Source organism: Oncorhynchus tshawytscha, unplaced genomic scaffold (genome assembly GCF_018296145.1).
Source record: "Oncorhynchus tshawytscha isolate Ot180627B unplaced genomic scaffold, Otsh_v2.0 Un_contig_15607_pilon_pilon, whole genome shotgun sequence".
Taxonomy (NCBI): Eukaryota; Metazoa; Chordata; class Actinopteri; order Salmoniformes; family Salmonidae; genus Oncorhynchus; species Oncorhynchus tshawytscha.
The window spans coordinates 59,569-79,389 of record NW_024608788.1 but is presented as its reverse complement, the minus strand read 5'-3'; the positions used below and the strand labels follow the sequence as shown (position 1 = coordinate 79,389).

Genomic DNA, 19,821 nt, shown 5'->3' with positions numbered 1-19,821 from the left:
ATGTGTTAACATTGCCAAAGCAAGTGAGGTAGATAATATATAAAGTGAAATTAACAATAAAAATTAACAGTAAACATTACACATACAGAAGTTTCAAAACAATAAAGACATTACAAATGTCATATTATATATATATATATATATAGACAGTGTTTTAACAATGTACAAATGGTTAAAGGACACAAGATAATAAATAAGCATAAATATGGGTTGTATTTACAATGGTGTGTGTTCTTCACTCGTGGCAACAGGTCACAGATCTTACTGCTGTGATGGCACACTGTGGAATTTCACCCAGTAGATATGGGAGTTTATCAAAATTGGATTTGTTTTCGAATTCTTTGTGGATCTGTGTAATCTGAGGGAAATATGTCTCTCTAATATGGTCATACATTGGGCAGGAGGTTAGGAAGTGCAGCTCAGTTTCCACCTCATTTTGTGGGCAGTGAGCACATAGCCTGTCTTCTCTTGAGAGCCATGTCTGCCTACGGCGGCCTTTCTCAATAGCAAGGTTATGCTCACTGAGTCTGTACATAGTCAAAGCTTTCCTTAATTTTGGGTCAGTCACAGTGGTCAGGTATTCTGCTGCTGTGTACTCTCTGTTTAGGGCCAAATAGCATTCTAGGTTGCTCAGTTTTTTTGTTAATTCTTTCCAATGTGTCAAGTAATTATCTTTTTGTTTTCTCATGATTTGGTTGGGTCTAATTGTGCTGCTGTCCTGGGGCTCTGTAGGGTGTGTTTGTGTTTGTGAACAGAGCCCCAGGACCAGCTTGCTTAGGGGACTCTTCTCCAGGTTCATCACTCTGTAGGTGATGGCTTTGTTATGGAAGGTTTGGGAATCGCTTCCTTTAAAGGTGGTTATAGAATTTAATGGCTCTTTTTTGCATAGAATGCCCTTCTTGCCTGGTCTCTCAGATCGTTCACAGCTTTGTGGAAGTTACCTGTGGCGCTGATGTTTAGGCCAAGGTATGTATAGTTTTTTGTGTGCTCTAGGACAACAGTGTCTAGATGGAATTTGTATTTGTGGTCCTGGTGATTGGACCTTTTTTTGGAACACCATTATTTTGGTCTTACTGAGATTTACTGTCAGGGCCCAGGTCTGACAGAATCTGTGCATAAGATCTAGGTGCTGCTGTAGGCCCTCCTTGGTTGGTGACAGAAGCACCAGATCATCAGCAAACAGCAGACATTTGCCTTTGGAATCTAGTAGGGTGAGGCCAGGTGCTGCAGACTTTTCTAGTGCCCGCGCCAATGTCTGTCTGTTTCTGTCTCTATCTGTCTCTCTCTGTCTCTCTGTCTATCTCTGTCCCTCTCTGTTTGTCTCTGTCTCTGTCTGTGTCTCTCTGTCTCTATGTCTGTCTCTCTGTCTGTGTCTCTCTGTCTCTGTCTCTCTGCCTGTGTGTCTCTCTCTGCCTGTCTCTGTTTCTATCTGTCTGTCTCTCTCTGTCTGTGTCTGTCTCTCTTTGTCTGTCTGTCTCTCTCTCTCTGTCTCAGCCTGTCTCTGTCTCTCTCTGTCTCTATCTCTCTCTGTCTCTGCCTGTCTCTGTCTGTCTGTCGGCGCCGGAAATATGGCTCACTGGAGAGATGCTATCGGATTCGGTGCAGCCAGCTGGTTTCTCCAAGCATCGCGCAGACAGAAACAAACATCTTTCTGGTAAGATGAGGGGCGGGGGCGTATGCTTCATGGTTAACGTGACGTGGTGTGATCATAACAACATACAGGTACTCAAGTCCTTCTGTTCACCTGATTTAGAATTCCTCACAATCAAATGTCGACCGCATTATCTACCAAGGGAATTCTCTTCGATTATAATCACAGCCGTATATATTCCCCCCCAAGCAGACACATCGATGGCTCTGAACGAACTTTATTTGACTCTTTGCAAACTGGAATCCATTTATCCGGAGGCTGCATTCATTGTAGCTGGGGATTTTAACAAGGCTAATCTGAAAACAAGACTCCCTAAATTTTATCAGCATATCGATTGCGCAACCAGGGCTGGAAAAACCTTGGATCACTGCTATTCTAAGTTCCGCGACGCATATAAGGCCCTGCCCCGCCCTCCTTTCGGAAAAGCTGACCACGACTCCATTTTGTTGATCCCTGCCTACAGCCAGAAACTAAAACAAGAAGCTCCCGCGCTGAGGTCTGTTCAACGCTGGTCCGACCAATCTGATTCCACACTCCAAGACTGCTTCCATCACGTGGACTGGGATATGTTTCGTATTGCGTCAGACAACAACATTGACGAATACGCTGATTCGGTGAGCGAGTTCATTAGAACGTGCGTGGAAGATGTCGTTCCCATAGCAACGATTAAAACATTCCCAAACCAGAAACCGTGGATTGATGGCAGCATTCGCGTGAAACTGAAAGCCCGAACCATTGCTTTTAATCAGGGCAAGGTGACCGGAAACATGACCGAATACAAACAGTGTAACTATTCCCTCCGCAAGGCAATCAAACAAGCTAAGCGTCAGTATAGAGACAAAGTAATATCTCAATTCAATGGCTCAGACACAAGAGGTATGTGGCAGGGTCTACAGTCAATCACGGATTACAAAAAGAAAACCAGCCCAGTCACGGACCAGGATGTCTTGCTCCCAGGCAGACTAAATAACTTTTTTGCCCGCTTTGAGGACAATACAGTACCACTGACACGGCCCGCAACTAAAATATGCGGACTCTCCTTCACTGCAGCCGACGTGAGGAAAACATTTAAATGGTCAACCCTCGCAAGGCTGCAGGCCCAGACGGCATCCCCAACCGCGACCTCAGAGCATGCGCAGACCAGCTGGCTGGTGTGTTTACGGAGATATTCAATCAATCCCTATCCCAGTCTGTTGTTCCCACATGCTTCAAGAGGGCCACCATTGTTCCTGTTCCCAAGAAAGCTAAGGTAACTGAGCTAAACGACTACCGTCCCGTAGTAGCACTCACTTCCGTCATCATGAAGTGCTTTGAGAGACTAGTCAAGGACCATATCACCTCCACCCTACCTGACACCCTTAGACATACTCCAATTTGCTTACCGCCCAAATAGGTCCACAGACGATGCAATCTCAACCACACTGCACACTGCCCTAACCCATCTGGACAAGAGGAATACCTATGTGGGAATGCTGTTCATCGACTACAGCTCTGCATTTAACACCATAGTGCCCTCCAAGCTCAAATCAAATCAAATTGTATTTGTCACATACACATGGTTAGCAGATGTTAATGCGAGTGTAGCGAAATGCTTGTGCTTCTAGTTCCGACAATGCAGTAATAACCAACAAGTAATCTAACTAACAATTCCAAAACTACTGTCTTATTTATACACAGTGTAAGGGGATAAAGAATATGTACATAAGGATATATGAATGAGTGATGGTACAGAGCAGCATAGGCAAGATACAGTAGATGGTATCGAGTACAGTATATACATATGAGATGAGTATGTAAACAAAGTGGCATAGTTAAAGTGGCTAGTGATACATGTATTACATAAGGATGCAGTCGATGATATAGAGTACAGTATATACGTATGCATATGAGATGAATAATGTAGGGTAAGTAACATTATATAAGGTAGCATTGTTTAAAGTGGCTAGTGATATTTTTACATCATTTCCCATCAATTCCCATTATTAAAGTGGCTTATTAAAGTACAACATTTCCACCCCGCTGATCCTCAACACAGACAGAGAACTGCAGTTCACTGTGTCATACTGATATCCATGAGATCAGTGAAACATGACACCCAGTGGAAAATTAATAAATAGACAATAACCAACCTAGCATGAAGAGGTCAAAAAAACAAAATTCACAGTGGATTATTGAACTGCTCAATATGGTGAGGGGGGGGAGGAGGAGGAGGGAGGAAGGAGAGAGGAGAGGAGAGAGAGAGAGAGACTCTGCCACTGTCTATATCTCTCTGTCTCTATCTCTCTCTGTCTCTGCCTGTCTCTGTCTGTCTCTCTGTCACTCTCTGTCTGTCTCTGTCACTCTCTGTCTCTCTCTGTCTCTGTCTCTCTCTGTCTATGTCTGTCTCTGTCTCTCTCGCTGTCTCTGTCTGCCGATCTCTGTCTCTGTCTGTCTCTGTATATGTCTGTCTCTGTCTGTCTCTCTCTGTCTGTCTCTCTCTGTCTCTGTCTGTCTCTGTCTCTCTTTGTCTGTCTGTCTATCTCTGTCTCTCTCTGTCTCTCTGTCTATGTTTGTCTCTGTCTCTATCTGACTCTGTCTGTCTCTGCCTGTCTCTGTCTGTCTGTCTGTCTGTTTCTCTGTCTGTCTCTCTCTGTCTCTTTATGTCTGTCTCTGTTTGTCTCTGCCTATGTCTGTATCTCTCTGTCTCTGTCTCTGTCTGTCTCTCTCTCTGTCTGTTTCTGTCATCTCTCTGCCTGTCTGTTTCTGTCTCTGTCTCTCTCTGTCTCTCTTTGTCACTCTCTGTGTCTGTCTGTCTGTCTCTGTCTCTCTGTGTCTCTCTCTCTCTCTCTCTTCCCCTCGCCATATTGAGCAGTTCAATAATCCACTGTGAATTTTGTTTTTTGGACCTCTTCATGCTAGGTTGGGTATTGTCTATTTATTAATTTTCCTTTACCTTTCTAAGACGCCACCCACTGGGTGTCATGTTTCACTGATCTCATGGATATCAGTATGACACAGTGACCTGCAGTTTAAAAGATAGACTTGTCTCTAGGTCATTCATAGATAGTTAGTTCAGCATTCCATACTTTACTTGAAAATGAAGGACTATGAAGAAATTACTTCCTTTTTGGGAGAATGGGGACCTTTCCAAAAGGTTATTTTTCTTCTGCTCAGTTTAAGCAGTATTCCTAATGGCTATGTTGGGATGGCCATGGTTTTCCTGGCAGATATCCCTCCACACCGGTGCAGGGTCCCCCAGCTGAACTTCAGTGGTTTTGGACTGGATTTGAATTACTCCATACCATTACAGGAGGTAAAGGGAGAGGTCATTTTAAGTCGTTGTACTCGGTTTAAAGAACAATTGGACTCTGCTACCGGCTTTGGGAATGAGACAGAGGGATGCCTGGATGGATGGGAATTCAGTAAAGAGCAATACAGGTCCACCATAGTGACAGAGGTAAAACATCCTTAGTAGTTTTTATATTCATCTGTGGAAATGTCTTCATAATCATTCTAACATTGTCTACCCACAGTGGGATCTGGTGTGTGACAATGCATGGAAAACCCCTTTCACCGTCACAATATTCTTTTTTGGAGTGCTGTCCGGGTCTTTTTTGTCTGGGATCATCTCCGATAGGTACGTGTTCCGGTCTGAACACTACCATCTCATTAGATCCCTCCACATATGATGTGACTTGACAAACAGCGGTGGGATTTAGTTTACTGTAGGCAGCTTTAATGGGGAACCAGTAAGACATGTTGAGAAATATATTTGATCAAAAAGTTTGCCAATGGATGTGGTGGATCAGGCTAGTTGTTCACTACATGAGTAAAAAGTTAGTGAAAACACAGTGATCGATCAATTGTCTATTTGTTTACATTTTTATTGCAGCCTCCATCTCTAGAACTTTACATCAAGTCATCCAGTCCATCAATAGTTTCTCAATATTCTACCATGATAATAACAGAGCAAGCAAGATCAAACGTATTTCTCCTCAGGTATGGGAGGAGGTTCATTTTCTTTGCTACTTTGGCACTCCAGACCGTATTCAGTATACTCCAGGCTTCTGCCAACAGCTGGGAGTTGTTCTGTGCCTTATACTTTATCGTTGGGATGGGACAAATTGCCAATTACTGTGCTGCTTTCGTACTTGGTGAGTAAGGTCATATACAACTTCAACAACAGTAAAAACAGAATGCAATAACTTGAATGATATCAGGCAAAATCCTAAGTGCTTGAGAATGTTGTGAAGAATTGAGCGTTTCCTATATTTATGTCCTTAACCTTTAGGTTCTGAGCTTCTTATCAGAAATGTACGCATCAACTTTGCCTCACTGGGGGTCTCTATGTGCTATGCAATCGGATACACCGCTCTGCCAATGTTTGCCTGGTTCATCCGTAGCTGGAGGATTCTGCTGATAGCCCTGTCTATACCTGGATTTCTTTATATCCCACTTTGGTGGTGAGTATGAGTTAGGTATAGTAATCTCCTTGTCCTTTTTGTGTGACAACAGATGTCCTTATCACACACAGTGTTTGGGTACTTTACTCCTTGTCTCCTCTGTTAGGTATATCCCTGAGTCTCCACGGTGGCTGTTGTCTCAGGGCAGGGTAAAGGAGGCAGAGGACATCATACGAGCTGCAGCAAGAAAGAACGGCATCACTCCTCCAGATGTCATATTCAAACCGGAAGACTGTGAACAACTCATGGTACAGTAGTTAGCTACAGTCTGTTTTGAAATGTATGGATGTAGGAAATGTGTGTCAAATCCAAGAGATTGACAACCAAAGTATTTTGCAGATATAATACCATGTGCGCGCAAAAGAGAAGCAAGTTCAGAGGGACCTATAAAGTCTTCTTTCAGCTTATATCCAGACAGGGGTGGAAAAAGAACCCATACTTAAGTAAAGAAACATAAAAAGACAATGACTCGTGTAAAAATGAAAGTCACCCAGTAAAATACTACTTGAGTGTAAAAGTATCTGGTTTTAAATACACTTAATATCAAAAGTAAATGTAATTGCTAAAATATACTTAAGTGCCAAAGTAAAAGTATACAGTGCCTTCGGAAAGTATTCAGACCCCTTGATTTCTCCAACATTTTGTTAAGTCACAGCCTTATTCTAAAATTGCTTTAAATCCTTTTTTCCCTCGTCAATCTACACACAATATCCCATAATGACAAGCTAAAAAACAAGTTTTTACAAATGTTTGCTATTTTCTGAAAATGAAAACTGATATCACATCTACAGAAGTATTCAGACCCTCTACTCAGTACTTTTTTGAAGCACCTTTGGCAGCGAATACATTGAGTCTTTAAAAAAAATGGTACCTTTATTTAACTAGGCAAGTCAGTTAAGAACAAATTCTTAATTTCAATGACGGCCTAGGAACAGTGGGATAACTGCCTGTTCAGGGGCAGAAGGACAGATTTATACCTTGTCAGCTCGGGGATTTGAACATGAAACCTTTCGGTTACTAGTCCAATGCTCTAACCACTAGGCTACCCTGCTGCCTCTTCTTGGGTATGACGCTACAAGCTTTGGCACACCTGTATTAGGGCAGTTTCTCCCAGCTCTGTCAGGTTAGACGGGGAGCGTTACTGCACAGCTATCTTCAGGTCTCTCCAGAGATGTTCGATTGAGTTCAAGTCCGGGCTAAGGCTGGGAAACTCAAGAACATTCAGAGACTTGTCTCAAAGCCACTCCTGCGTTGTTTTGGCTGTGTGCTTAGGGTCGTTGTCCAGTCTGAGGTCCTGAGCTCTCTGGAGCAGGTTTTCATCAAGGATCGCTCTGTACTTTGCTCCATTCATCTTTGCCTCAATCCTGACTAGTCTCCCAGGCCCTGCCACTGAAAAACTTCCCCACAGCATGATGCTGCCACCACCGTGCCTCACCGTAGAGATGGTGCTAGGTTTACACCAGATGTGACGCTTGGCTTTCAGGCCAAAGGGTTCAATCTTGGTTTCATCAGACCAGAGAATATTTTGGAGCTTTTTGGCAAACTGCAAGCGGGCTGTCATGTGCGTTTTACGTCTGGCTCCTCTGAGCTCTCTGGAGGCCTGATAGGTGGAGTGTTGCAGAGATTTAAAAATAGATATTTTGAAACTTTTATTTAACCAGGCAAGTCAGTTAAGAACAAATTCTTATTTTCAATAAACTTTCGGTTACTAGTCCAACGCTCTAACCACTAGGCTACCTGCCACCGCTAGAACCTTCTTGCCCTTCTAGAAGTTACTCCCATCTCCACAGAGGAACTCTCGAGCTCTGTCAGACTATCACCTCCCTGGCCAAGGACCTTCCCCCCGATTGCTCAGTTTGGTTGGGCGGCCAGCTCAAGGAAGAGTCTTGGTGGTTTTAAACTTATTCCATTTACGAATGATGGAGGCCACTGTGTTCATAGGGATATTCAAATGCAGCAAACATTTTTTGGTACCCTTCCACAGATCTGTACCTCGACATAATCCTGTCTCAGAGCTCTACGGACAATTCCTTCAACCTCATGGCTTGGTTTTTGCTCTGACACGTAATGTCAACTGTGGGACCTTTTAATAGACAGGTGTGTGTCTTTCCAAATCATGTCCAATCAATTGAATTTACCACAGGTGGACTCCAATCAAGTTGTAGAGACATCTTAAGGATGCTCAATTTCGAGTCTTATTGCAGAAGGTCTGAATACTTATGTAAAATAACACATTTCTGTGTTTTGTCTTTTATAAATTTGGAAACATTTTGAAAATCTTTAGCTTTTTCATCATGGGATATTGTGTGTTGATTGCGGAGGATTCTTTTTTACCAAAATGTGGAAAAATATAAGGGGTCTGAACTTTCTGAAGGCACTGTCAATCATTTCAAATTCCTAATTTTAAGCAAACCAGATGTTCTTGTTTTTATTTTAGTTTACAGATAGCCAGGGGCACACTCCAAACACTAAGTGTTTGTGTTTTGTGAGTCCACCAGATCAGAGAGAGTACGGATTACCACGGATATTCTCTTGATAAGTGCGTGAATTTGATAATTTTCCTGTCCTGCGACGCATTCAAAATGTAACGGGTACTTTTGGGTGTCAGGAAAAATGTATGGAGTAAAAAGTACATTATTTTCTTTAGGAATGTAGTGGAATAGAAGTGAAAGTTGTAAAAAATATAAATAGTAATATCCACATACCGCAAAAAATGACTTAAGTAGTACTTTAAAGAGTATGTCTCCTTTATTAAGCACTTTACACCACTGCATCCAGAAAATAAACCTTGTGAAATACATTACTACAGCAGGTAATTACTAGAGCACAGTAAATGTTGGCAAATACCTTGGCTGATCTCCCTAGACCAATCTAAAGACTTGAACTGACATTATTCAAATACACTAAGTCAAGGTGTCTTGCTTAGTGACTTATATTTGTCTATGCATTTGTCTTTATTCAGCTGTGTGTGTGTTATTAGAATGTGTGTGTTAATCAATTTTCCATTTGATAATTACATCCAATATTGGTCTGAAAAATCTGACTAACAGCCTCATATTGTGGGTGTGTTTCTAGGAAAACAAGGAAAGTCAGCGACTGTACACATGGCTGGATCTCATCAAAACAACTAACATAAGGAACATCACACTCATCAGCATTATCATTTGGTAAAAACTATTTCCACTGACAAAAAAATACTAATTCCACTGACATGTTAACAATTTTCCTCCAATTGAAAGATTTTTCATTTCTTAAAGTGATCTAATCTTCTACCCAGGATTGTCATATCCATGACTTATTATGGGATGTCCCTAAACACCCCCAACATGGATGGAGACCCTTATTTCAACTGTTTGGTGGCTGCATCCTCCGAATTTCTGGGTTATGGAAGTATCTGGTTATTTATACGCTACACTCCACGGAGATTCACTCTTCCCTTCACCATGATCCTCTCTGGGACCCTGCTTCTGATCATCAAGTTTATCCCTCAAGGTATGAACCCTCCCACCACACGGCCATTTCCAATTGGTCAATATTTGATATAACTTTGCAAGATTGTAGACCACATCAACAGTAACTGGCATTCCATCATTGGCAATGATTAATTTGATAACATCACAATGTTGACAAAAGGTTTTCCTAGTAATTATTTACATACTTTAGAAATGTCAATTCTCTTTGAAGTTTCAAAGTTCATTTGCCACGTGCACAAGATACAAAAGATTTACCGTTAGTACTCTTTCCAAACAATGCGGCGATAATAATAATAAGATAATAATAGAATCTAGAAGAAGAAGAACATTTTAGTAAGAAAAAAGTAAGAACTACGATGAGAATGAAAGAGCACAAGAATGCAAGTATGTACAGGTCAGTGCCAGTACCCTATTCAATGTGTAGGGTTACCGGAGTGGTGAGGTGGGTTCATACATAAAGTTACTGGGAGAAGGATACACATGTAAAGAGGGCGGCAAAGTGACAGGTAGCAGGAATATATACAGTTGAAGTCGGAACTTAGGTTGGAGTCATTAAAACTCATTTTTCAACCTCTCCAAAAAAAAATGTTAACAAACTATACAAACTTTGCATGACACAAGTCATTTTTCCAACAATTGTTGACAGATGATTTCACATTCATCTGTACAAACAATAGTACGCAAGTATAAACACCATGAGACCACAAAGCCGTCATATCGCTAAGGGAGGAGACGCGTTCTGTCTCCTAGAGATGAACATACTTTGGTGTGAAAAGTGCAAATCAATCCCAGAACAGCAGCAAAGGACATTGTGAAGATGCTGGAGGAAACAGGTACAAAAGTATCTATATCCACAGTAAAACGAGTCCTATATCGACATAACCTGAAAGGCCGCTCAGCAAGGAAGAAGCCACTGCTCCAAAACCACCATAAAAAAGCCATACTATGGTTTGCAACTGCAAAGATCATCGTTTTTGGTCCTCTGGTCTGATGAAACAAAAATAGAACTGTTCGACCATAATGACCATCATTATGTTAGGAGGAGAAATGGAGAGGCTTGCAAGCCGAAGAAGACCATCCCAACCGTGAAGCACAGGGTTGGCAGCATCATGTTGTGGGGGTGTTTTGCTGCAGGAGGGACTGGTGCACTTCACAAAATAGATGGCATCATGAGGTAGGAAAATTATTGAAGCAACATCTCAACATCTCATCTCCAGTCATGAAGTTACAGCTTGGTCGCAAATGGGTCTTCCAAATGGACAATGAACACAAGCATACTTCCAAAGTTATTGCAAGATGGCTTTAAGGACAACAAAGTCAAGGTATTGGAGTGGCCATCACAAAGCCCTATATAAAATGTGTGGGCAGAACTGAAAAAGTGTGTGCGAGCAAGGAGGTTACAAACCTGACTCAGTTACACCAGCTCTGTCAGGAGGAATGGGCCAAAATTCACCCAACTTATTGTGGGAAGCTTGTGGAAGGCTACCCGAAACATTTGACCCAAGGTAAACAATTTAAAGGCAATGCTACCAAATACTAATTGAGTGTATGCAAACTTCTGACCCATTGGGAATGTGATGAAAGAAATAAAAGCTGAAATAAATCATTCTCTCTACTATTGTTCTGACATTTCACATTCTTACAATAAAGTGGTGATTCTAAATGACCTAAAACAGGGAATTCTTACTTGGATTATACGTCAGGAATTGTGAAAAACTGAGTTCAAATGTATTTGGCTAAGGTGTATGTAATCTTCCGGCTTCAACAATAAATACATATTGTAATCTACGGATGGCAATATATACATGTAAACAGGAGTAATATTGATTAGTATCAGGATAAATACCTACAGTAATGCCAATCAATAATCAATGGTCAGGATCATAATGGAGTAATAATCTAATCAATAATCATTTTAGCAGTGACGTAGGTTGTGTCTGTGTATGGGTAGAGACCTGTGGATGGGCAAAGAGTCAGTGTGGATAGTCTGTAGGAGAGGGAGAGAAGTAGTTGTTAGACATTTAACTTCTTATGTCTGCAATCCCATTAATGGGAGCAATATGACAACAGCCAGTGAAAGTGCAGGGCGCCAATTTCAAAACGTCAAAAATCTCATAATTAAAATTCCTCAAACATACATGTATCTCATACCATTTTAAAGCTAATCTGTTTGCTAATCCCAAAACAGTGTCCGATTTCAAATATGCTTTACAGCAAAAGCACCACAAACGATTATGCCACAAAGCCACAAAAACACAGCCATTTTTTTCCAGCCAAAGAGAGGAGTTTCAAAAAGCACAAAGAGATAAAATTAATCACCTTTGATGATCTTCATCAGATGAGACTAATAGGACTTCTTGTTACACAATACATGTATGTTTTGTTTGATAAAGTTCATATTTATCAAAATATGAGTTTACATTGGCGCGTTACATTCAGAACTTCCGGCGCCGACAGAGATGGCCGCCTCGCTTCGCGTTCCTAGGAAACTATGCAGTTTTTTTTTTTTTTACGTGTTATTTCTTACATTAGTACCCCAGGTCATCTTAGGTTTCATTACATACAGTCGAGAAGAACTACTGAATATAAGATCAGCGTCAACTCACCATCAGTACGACCAACAATATGTTTTTCGCGACGCGGATCCTGTGTTCTGCCTTACAAACAGGACAACGGAGTGGATTCCATGCAGCGACCCAAAAACGACTCCGAAAAGAGGGAAACGAGGCGGTCTTCTGGTCAGACTCCGGAGACGGGCACACCGTGCACCACTCCCTAGCATTCTTCTTGCCAATGTCCAGTCTCTTGACAACAAGGTTGATGAAATCCGAGCAAGGGTAGCATTCCAGAGGGACATCAGAGACTGTAACGTTCTATGCTTCACGGAAACATGGCTCACTGGAGAGACGCTATTCGAGGTGGTGCAGCCAACGGGTTTCTCCACGCATCGGGCCGACAGAAACAAACATCTTTCTGGTAAGAAGAGGGGCGGGGGCGTATGCCTTATGACTAACGTGACATGGTGTGATGAAAGAAACATACAGGAACTCAAATCCTTCTGTTCACCTGATTTAGAATTCCTCACAATCAAATGTAGACCGCATTATCTACCAAGAGAATTCTCTTCGATTATAATCACAGCCGTATATATCCCCCAAGCAGACACATCGATGGCTCTGAACGAACTTTATTTAACTCTCTGCAAACTGGAAACGATTTATCCGGAGGCTGCATTCATTGTAGCTGGGGATTTTAACAAGGCTAATCTGAAAACAAGACTCCCTAAATTTTATCAGCATATCGATTGCGCAACCAGGGGTGGAAAGACCTTGGATCATTGTTACTTTAACTTCCGCGACGCATATAAGGCCCTGCCCCGCCCCCCTTTCGGAAAAGCTGACCACGACTCCATTTTGTTGATCCCTGCCTACAGACAGAAACTAAAACAAGAAGCTCCCACGCTGAGGTCTGTTCAACGCTGGTCTGACCAAGCTGACTCCACACTCCAAGACTGCTTCCATCACGTGGACTGGGAGATGTTTCGTATTGCGTCAGACAACAACATTGACGAATACGCTGATTCGGTGTGCGAGTTCATTAGAACGTGCGTTGAAGATGTCGTTCCCATAGCAACAATTAAAACATTCCCTAACCAGAAACTGTGGATTGATGGCAGCATTCGTGTGAAACTGAAAGCGCGAACCACTGCTTTTAATCAGGGCATAGGTGTCTGGTGACATGACTGAATACAAACAGTGCAGCTATTCCCTCCGCAAGGCTATTAAACAAGCTAAGCGTCAGTACAGAGACAAAGTAGAATCTCAATTCAACGGCTCAGACACAAGAGGCATGTGGCAGGGTCTACAGTCAATCACAGACTACAGGAAGAAATCCAGCCCAGTCACGGACCAGGATGTCTTGCTCCCAGGCAGACTAAATAACTTTTTTGCCCGCTTTGAGGACAATACAGTGCCACTGACACGGCCTGCAATGAAAACATGCGGTCTCTCCTTCACTGCAGCCGAGGTGAGTAAGACATTTAAACGTGTTAACCCTCGCAAGGCTGCAGGCCCAGACGGCATCCCCAGCCGCGCCCTCAGAGCATGCGCAGACCAGCTGGCCGGTGTGTTTCCGGACATATTCAATCAATCCCTATACCAGTCTGCTGTTCCCACATGCTTCAAGAGGGCCACCATTGTTCCTGTTCCCAAGAAAGCTAAGGTAACTGAGCTAAACGACTACCAGACGGTAGCACTCACATCCGTCATCATGAAGTGCTTTGAGAGACTAGTCAAGGACCATATCACCTCCACCCTACCTGACACCCTAGACCCACTCCAATTTCCTTACCGCCCAAATAGGTCCACACACGATGCAATCTCAACCACACTGCCCTAACCCATCTGGACAAGCCACTTTAATAATGGGAATTGATGGGAAATTATGTAAATATATCACTAGCCACTTTAAACAATGCTACCTTATATAATGTTTACATACCCTACATTATTCATCTCATATGCATACGTATATACTGTACTCTATATCATCGACTGCATCCTTATGTAATACATGTATCACTAGCCACTTTAACTATGCCACTTTGTTTACATACTCATCTCATATGTATATACTGTACTCAATATCAGCTACTGTATCTTGCCTATGCTGCTCTGTACCATCACTCATTCATATATCCTTATGTACATATTCTTTATCCCCTTACACTGTGTATAACACAGTAGTTTTGGAATTGTTAGTTAGATTACTTGTTGGTTATTACCGCATTGTCGGAACTAGAAGCACAAGCATTTCGCTACACTCGCATTAACATCTGCTAACCATGTGTATGTGACAAATAAAATTTGATTTGATTCACTAGTTCCAAAAACATCCAGTGATTTTGCATAGCCACATCATTCAACAGAAATACTCATCATAAATGTAGATTATAATACAAGTTATACACATGGAATAATAGATATAGTTCTCCTTAATGCAACCGCTGTGTCTGATTTCAAAAACACTTTACGGAATAAGCCAGCCATGCAATAATCTGAGACAGCGCTCAGAAAAATAGTCAAAATAGACGCCATGTTGACGTCAACATAAATAAGAAATTACATGATAAATATTCCCTTTCCTTTGATCTACATCAGAAAGCACTCCAGGAATCCCAGGTCCACAATAAATGTGTGTTTTGTTCGATAACATCCGTTATTTATGTCCAAATACCTTCTTTTCTAGCTCATTTGGTATACATATCCAAACGCTCATTCTGGTCAGCGTTACGTCGGAAAAAAACATAAAAAAGTTATATTACAGGTCGAAGAAACATTTCAAACTAAGTACAGAATCAATCTTTAGGATGTTTTTAACATATAGCTTCAATAAAGTTCCAACCGGACTATTCCTTTGTGTCTTCATGAGCAATGGAACGCAAAGTGGATACCATGAAGAATGCGTGTGATCAGAAAATGGCTGACTGCCAGACACATGATTGATTCTGCTCTCATTCACTCCCACAACACAGCAGTCTCATTCAAATTTCTATAGATGGTTGACTTCTAGTGGAACCCCTAAGGCAGTGCAACATCATTAATATCTCAAGGCGAATTCATTGAGGACTGCGGTGAATACTTACAAACCTCAGATTTCCCACTTCCAGGTTGGATTTTTCTCAGATTTCCGCCTACCATATGAGTTCTGTTATACTCACAGACATCATTCAAACAATTTTAGAAACTTCAGAGTGTTTTCTATCCAATACTATGAATAATATGCATATATTAGCATCTGGGACAGAGTAGGAGGCAGTTCACTCTGGGAACGCTATTCATCCAAAAGTGAAAATGCTTCCCCCTATCCCAAAAAGGTTAATAAAATGCATGTTTTTTTATTTTGGGAAGCTGCGAACCCCGAAACATATTCCAGTCAGAGCTAGCAAAGCAGTTCTGCAACATAGCCTCTAATTCGGAGGACCATTTCTATACGGAGCGTGTCACAGGTACTTCCTGTTTGAGCTTCTGTATAGGGACATCTGATTTGCCGAAGGGGGGACGATGACTTGGAATATTTGTTTCTGTACAGGCTTCCTTCCTTTCACTCTGTCAATTATGTTAGTATTGTGGAGTACCTACAATGTTGTTGATCCATCCTGGTTGTTCTCCTATCGCAGGAATTCAACTTTGTAGCGGGTTCTTAAAGTCCCCATTGGCCTCATTGTGAAATCCCTGAGCGATTGAGTTAGGAATGATGCCTGTATCTTTGTAGTGACTGGATGTATTGATACACCATCGAATGTGAAATGAATAACTTCATCATGCTCAAAGGGATATTCAATGTAAATGTTTTTGTTTGTTTTACCCATCTATCAGTAGGTGCCCTTATTTGGGAACCAATGGAAAACCTCCCTGGTCTTTGTGGTTGAATCTGTGCATTAAATTCACTGTTCGACTGAGGGACATTACAGATAATTGTATGTGTGGGGCACAGAGATGGGGAAGTCATTTAAAAATCATGTTAAACACTATTATTGCAACTTATTATGTGACATGTTAAGCAAATGTTTACTCCTGAACTTAAGGTTTGCCATAACAAAGGTGTAGAATACCTGATTTGAGTTGTGCGCTTGTCATGACACAAGACATTGCAGATTTGTCTTTTTTATTAATTTGTAAAAAAAAAAATTTAAATTAACAATTCTACTTTGACATTATGGGGTATTTTGTGTAGGCCAGAGATAAACTATTTTGACCATTGTTAAATTCAAGCTGTAACACAACAAAATGTGGTAAAAGTATGCTGCATGCTTGCTTGTGGGATGAGTAACAGTGTTCTAGGACTTTATCATCCCTAGTTGTGAGGGAGACGTTGATAAAAGTTGGGCATCACATGTCTTAGTGACGCAGAATTACAATTGCCGGAATTACAATTCCAATCCCAAGCCATTATACTGCACGTTAGATAGATAGATAGAAATAATCAGAATGACATAACAGCAATCCAGTGGTCATTTACTTGTCCAAAGAAACTGGAAAGGTTTGTCAAACTGGCTAAAGATTGTTTGTGGTTTGTTGTTATTCTGCAGGAACGGACATTGAACTCTCAAAGGCACCTGCCCTTTTGGTAAGTCAGGAGATGGTAGATGTCATAGGATGTTTTCCATCAGTGGAAATGTCCATCTTGAACTGAGCATACTGAGATGGCATACTTAGATGTCAGATAGGATTTTTGAGATTTTAATGTAAAAAAATATATATATAATATAAATAATATATATATATATATATATATATATATATATATATATATATATATATATATATATATATATATATATATATATATACTTACCTTCCTGGGTTTAGCCAGTTTCACAAACATTTTAAGTTTATTTGGACAAGTACATTTGTTGGTATGTCTGCTAAGGGACAAAAACAAAAGCAGAAAAAGCATGAAATGATATATCCCAAGACAGCCAAAAAGTTGTCCCATCAAAAAATGTGTTGAGATTTCAAAGACAAAGATGGCCTCTCCAGGCCAGTTGAATGCCCACATCACACTATAACTTCTGGACTGTTTAACTAGCGGAACAGTAAGACGAACATTGTGGGGCTCGGTCCTTGTGCTACCACAAAATTCTGCTTGCTGCACACTGGAATTCGAGTGTCTCTGGTTCGTCATTCTTGTCATCGGCCTACACTATATTTAACTTCGTGGGACCTTTTGTTTCTGTCCTTGTCAGACATGCACGCCCTGTCTCTCACCCTGGTGATGATTGGAAAAACAGGTGTCACTGGAGCGTTTGGATTCCTCTATCTGTACGGCACAGAACTCTTCCCCACAGTGGTGCGCAATATGGCCTTGGGTGCCACCTCCATGGCTTCCAGAGTAGGTAGCACTGTGTCTCCATACATCGCCTACATGGGTGAGTCTCCAGTCCGTATGTCTGTTTGGTTTTATTATCCCTGTGGGGACCAGAAGTCCTCACAAGGATAGTAAAACAAGGAAGCATTTTGGGAAAAGGCTATTTTAGGTTTAGGGGTTTAGGGTTAAAACAATTATGGTTAGGGATCAGGTTTAGGGAAAATAGGATTTTGAATGGAATTCAATTTTTTCATCCCCACAAGGATAGTAATACCAAACGTGTGCATGTGTAGATTTGTCTAAAGATATGTAAGAAAATGATTTGTGGATCCAAATAAAGTGTCACACTATCTTCTGATTTGAAGGCACGTATAACAAGATACTACCCTACATTCTAATGGGAGGCACCACAGTCATCGCTGGTGTGTTGAGCTTGTTGCTACCAGAAACAAAAGGAGAACAACTACCAGAATTCATCAACCAGGTTAAACCCCTCAGATGGTAAGTTACTGGCTGACTAGACTTGCGTTGTCAGTCACAGTCTGGCAGACAGGTCTGTCGAGATAAACTACTAGACATTTTACAGTTTTTCCTGTTTCCCACCTTCTTTAAACAAAGACCTCTCTGCCCCTTAGCATGGGCACAAACCGGGCTTCTCGGGATGGCCAGAGGCAGAAAGGAAACGCACAGGTGGGGAATGAAGTCAACAACATCCAAGAGTGATTCTGCACGAGCAACTCAGTACAAAGCAAGTTGCAAAGGCAAGCTGTATTGAAGATGTTTCCATAATTGTGTGTGTTTTGCTTAGTTTTAATGTCTTTGTAAATGTACTAATAAGTTGAGAATGTTTAAAATATTATTGTAATGATTTATTTGTGCACTGAAGTGCTTCGGAACACAACAGATGACCATGAGGAATTTCAGTCTGGTATAGTCAATGATTAAAACCGCATTATCTGCGACTGAAAAGAGCCTCCTTAATAAACTCAAACAGTAGAAAATGTGTTTTGTTTATTTTTGGTCATATTTAAGGAATGTGGAATGAACTTTTCCTTTTACATCATTGACAACCATACTCTAGTTTAAAGATGCTTAGAATTTCAGGGCAATTTAATTCACAACTTCAGGTTACTTAACATTTGAACACTTGAAGCGATTATCAGCACTTTTTAAAAATAAACACAGAAATGACACAACACAAAAACAATAACCACCACAGCATGCCCACACCTGTCCATGAACGCACAAAAACACACAGTAGCCTCCCCTTTCAACAGGGTCATCACCAGAGCTTCCAACCATTCAGGGCTCAGTCCTGAAGTAGGGCTGAGGGGTTCATTTCCTGCAATACTATGTCATTTTACATGACTCGAGACATTACAATAATCTTTTTGTATAGCACACAAATGACAAACGACTCTGACATTTACATACTGAGATCAATAAAACGAATGAACCATGTGTTACATGCAACCAATATCATAGGCCAATGAAATGAGTGGATAAACAGATTTTAGGCCGACAATATAAGGTGGAAATTATAGTCCACCAACTTTCCAGTGGCACTCACCTATTCAAACATATTTTTCCAGCAATTGTATTTTGAAATATTGCAAAATACATTCTATCTGCTGCCTGCTATTCATTTACAACCACATCTCAACAATCAGCTGTGTTATATTTGCCCCGCCCTGGCCTGGCTGCCCAATTACAGGATTCCCAACTGCAGACAAGGCCTATGCGCTCATAAAGTGACAAAACACAATGTACAGCAATTTTTTTAATTAGCTATTGATCATTTGTGGCTAAATTATGCTGGTGGAGTATTTCCAATGATTTAATACATTTTTATAGAGACAAGAGTAATTCTAAAAATTGGCAAATTTGTTTACATTTATCTGCAGCACTTTCAGCACCTCTTCATGCAGCACATTGTTTTCTATTCAAAAGATTGTGGTCAGTAACCCATCAACACAATCTCACCCTGTCACGTTCATTGTAAGGAGGAGACCAAGGCACAGCTCTTGCATACATCCTTCTTTTAATGAAGAAAGAACACTGAACAAACTAACAAAACAAATATGCCGCTATACAAAACGAGTGCTGACAAGAACCCACAAACACCCAAGGGAAATGTCTACCTAAATATGGTCCCCAATCAGAGACAATGATAAATAGCTGCCTCTGATTGGGAACCAATTCAGGCCACCATAGACATAAATATACCTAGACTTACAAAAATCTCTAGATATAAAAAAAAACAAGACAAGACAAAGCAAGCATACCCACACTCGTCACACCCCAACCTAACCAAAAATAATAATGAAAACAGAGATAACTAAGGTCAGGACGTGACACACCCTCTTTGTGCTAGTATGTACAAAAA

At 41.1% G+C, this 19,821-nt stretch overlaps 1 protein-coding gene across 1 annotated transcript; it reads left to right on the top strand.

Moving 5' to 3' along the window:
• The first annotated feature begins 4,632 nt into the window (after positions 1-4,632).
• LOC112220609 (solute carrier family 22 member 4) lies at positions 4,633-18,389 on the top strand. Its single transcript, XM_024382454.2, has 10 exons — positions 4,633-5,087; positions 5,164-5,267; positions 5,630-5,784; positions 5,922-6,093; positions 6,200-6,341; positions 9,169-9,260; positions 9,371-9,585; positions 17,314-17,496; positions 17,801-17,936; positions 18,071-18,389. Exons 1-10 carry the CDS (start codon positions 4,728-4,730, stop codon positions 18,156-18,158), a joined length of 1,647 nt encoding a protein of 548 aa, XP_024238222.1. The 5' UTR covers positions 4,633-4,727; the 3' UTR covers positions 18,159-18,389.
• The last annotated feature ends 1,432 nt before the right edge of the window (positions 18,390-19,821 follow it).

Coding starts and splice junctions, on each gene's coding strand:
- LOC112220609 (XM_024382454.2), top strand. CDS start 4,728: ATGAAGGACTATGAAGAAATTACTTCCTTTTTGGGAGAATGGGGACCT. Junction 5,268..5,629: donor TCTGGGATCATCTCCGATAG/GTACGTGTTCCG, acceptor ATTTCTCCTCAG/GTATGGGAGGAGGTTCATTT. Junction 6,342..9,168: donor AAGACTGTGAACAACTCATG/GTACAGTAGTTA, acceptor GTGTGTTTCTAG/GAAAACAAGGAAAGTCAGCG.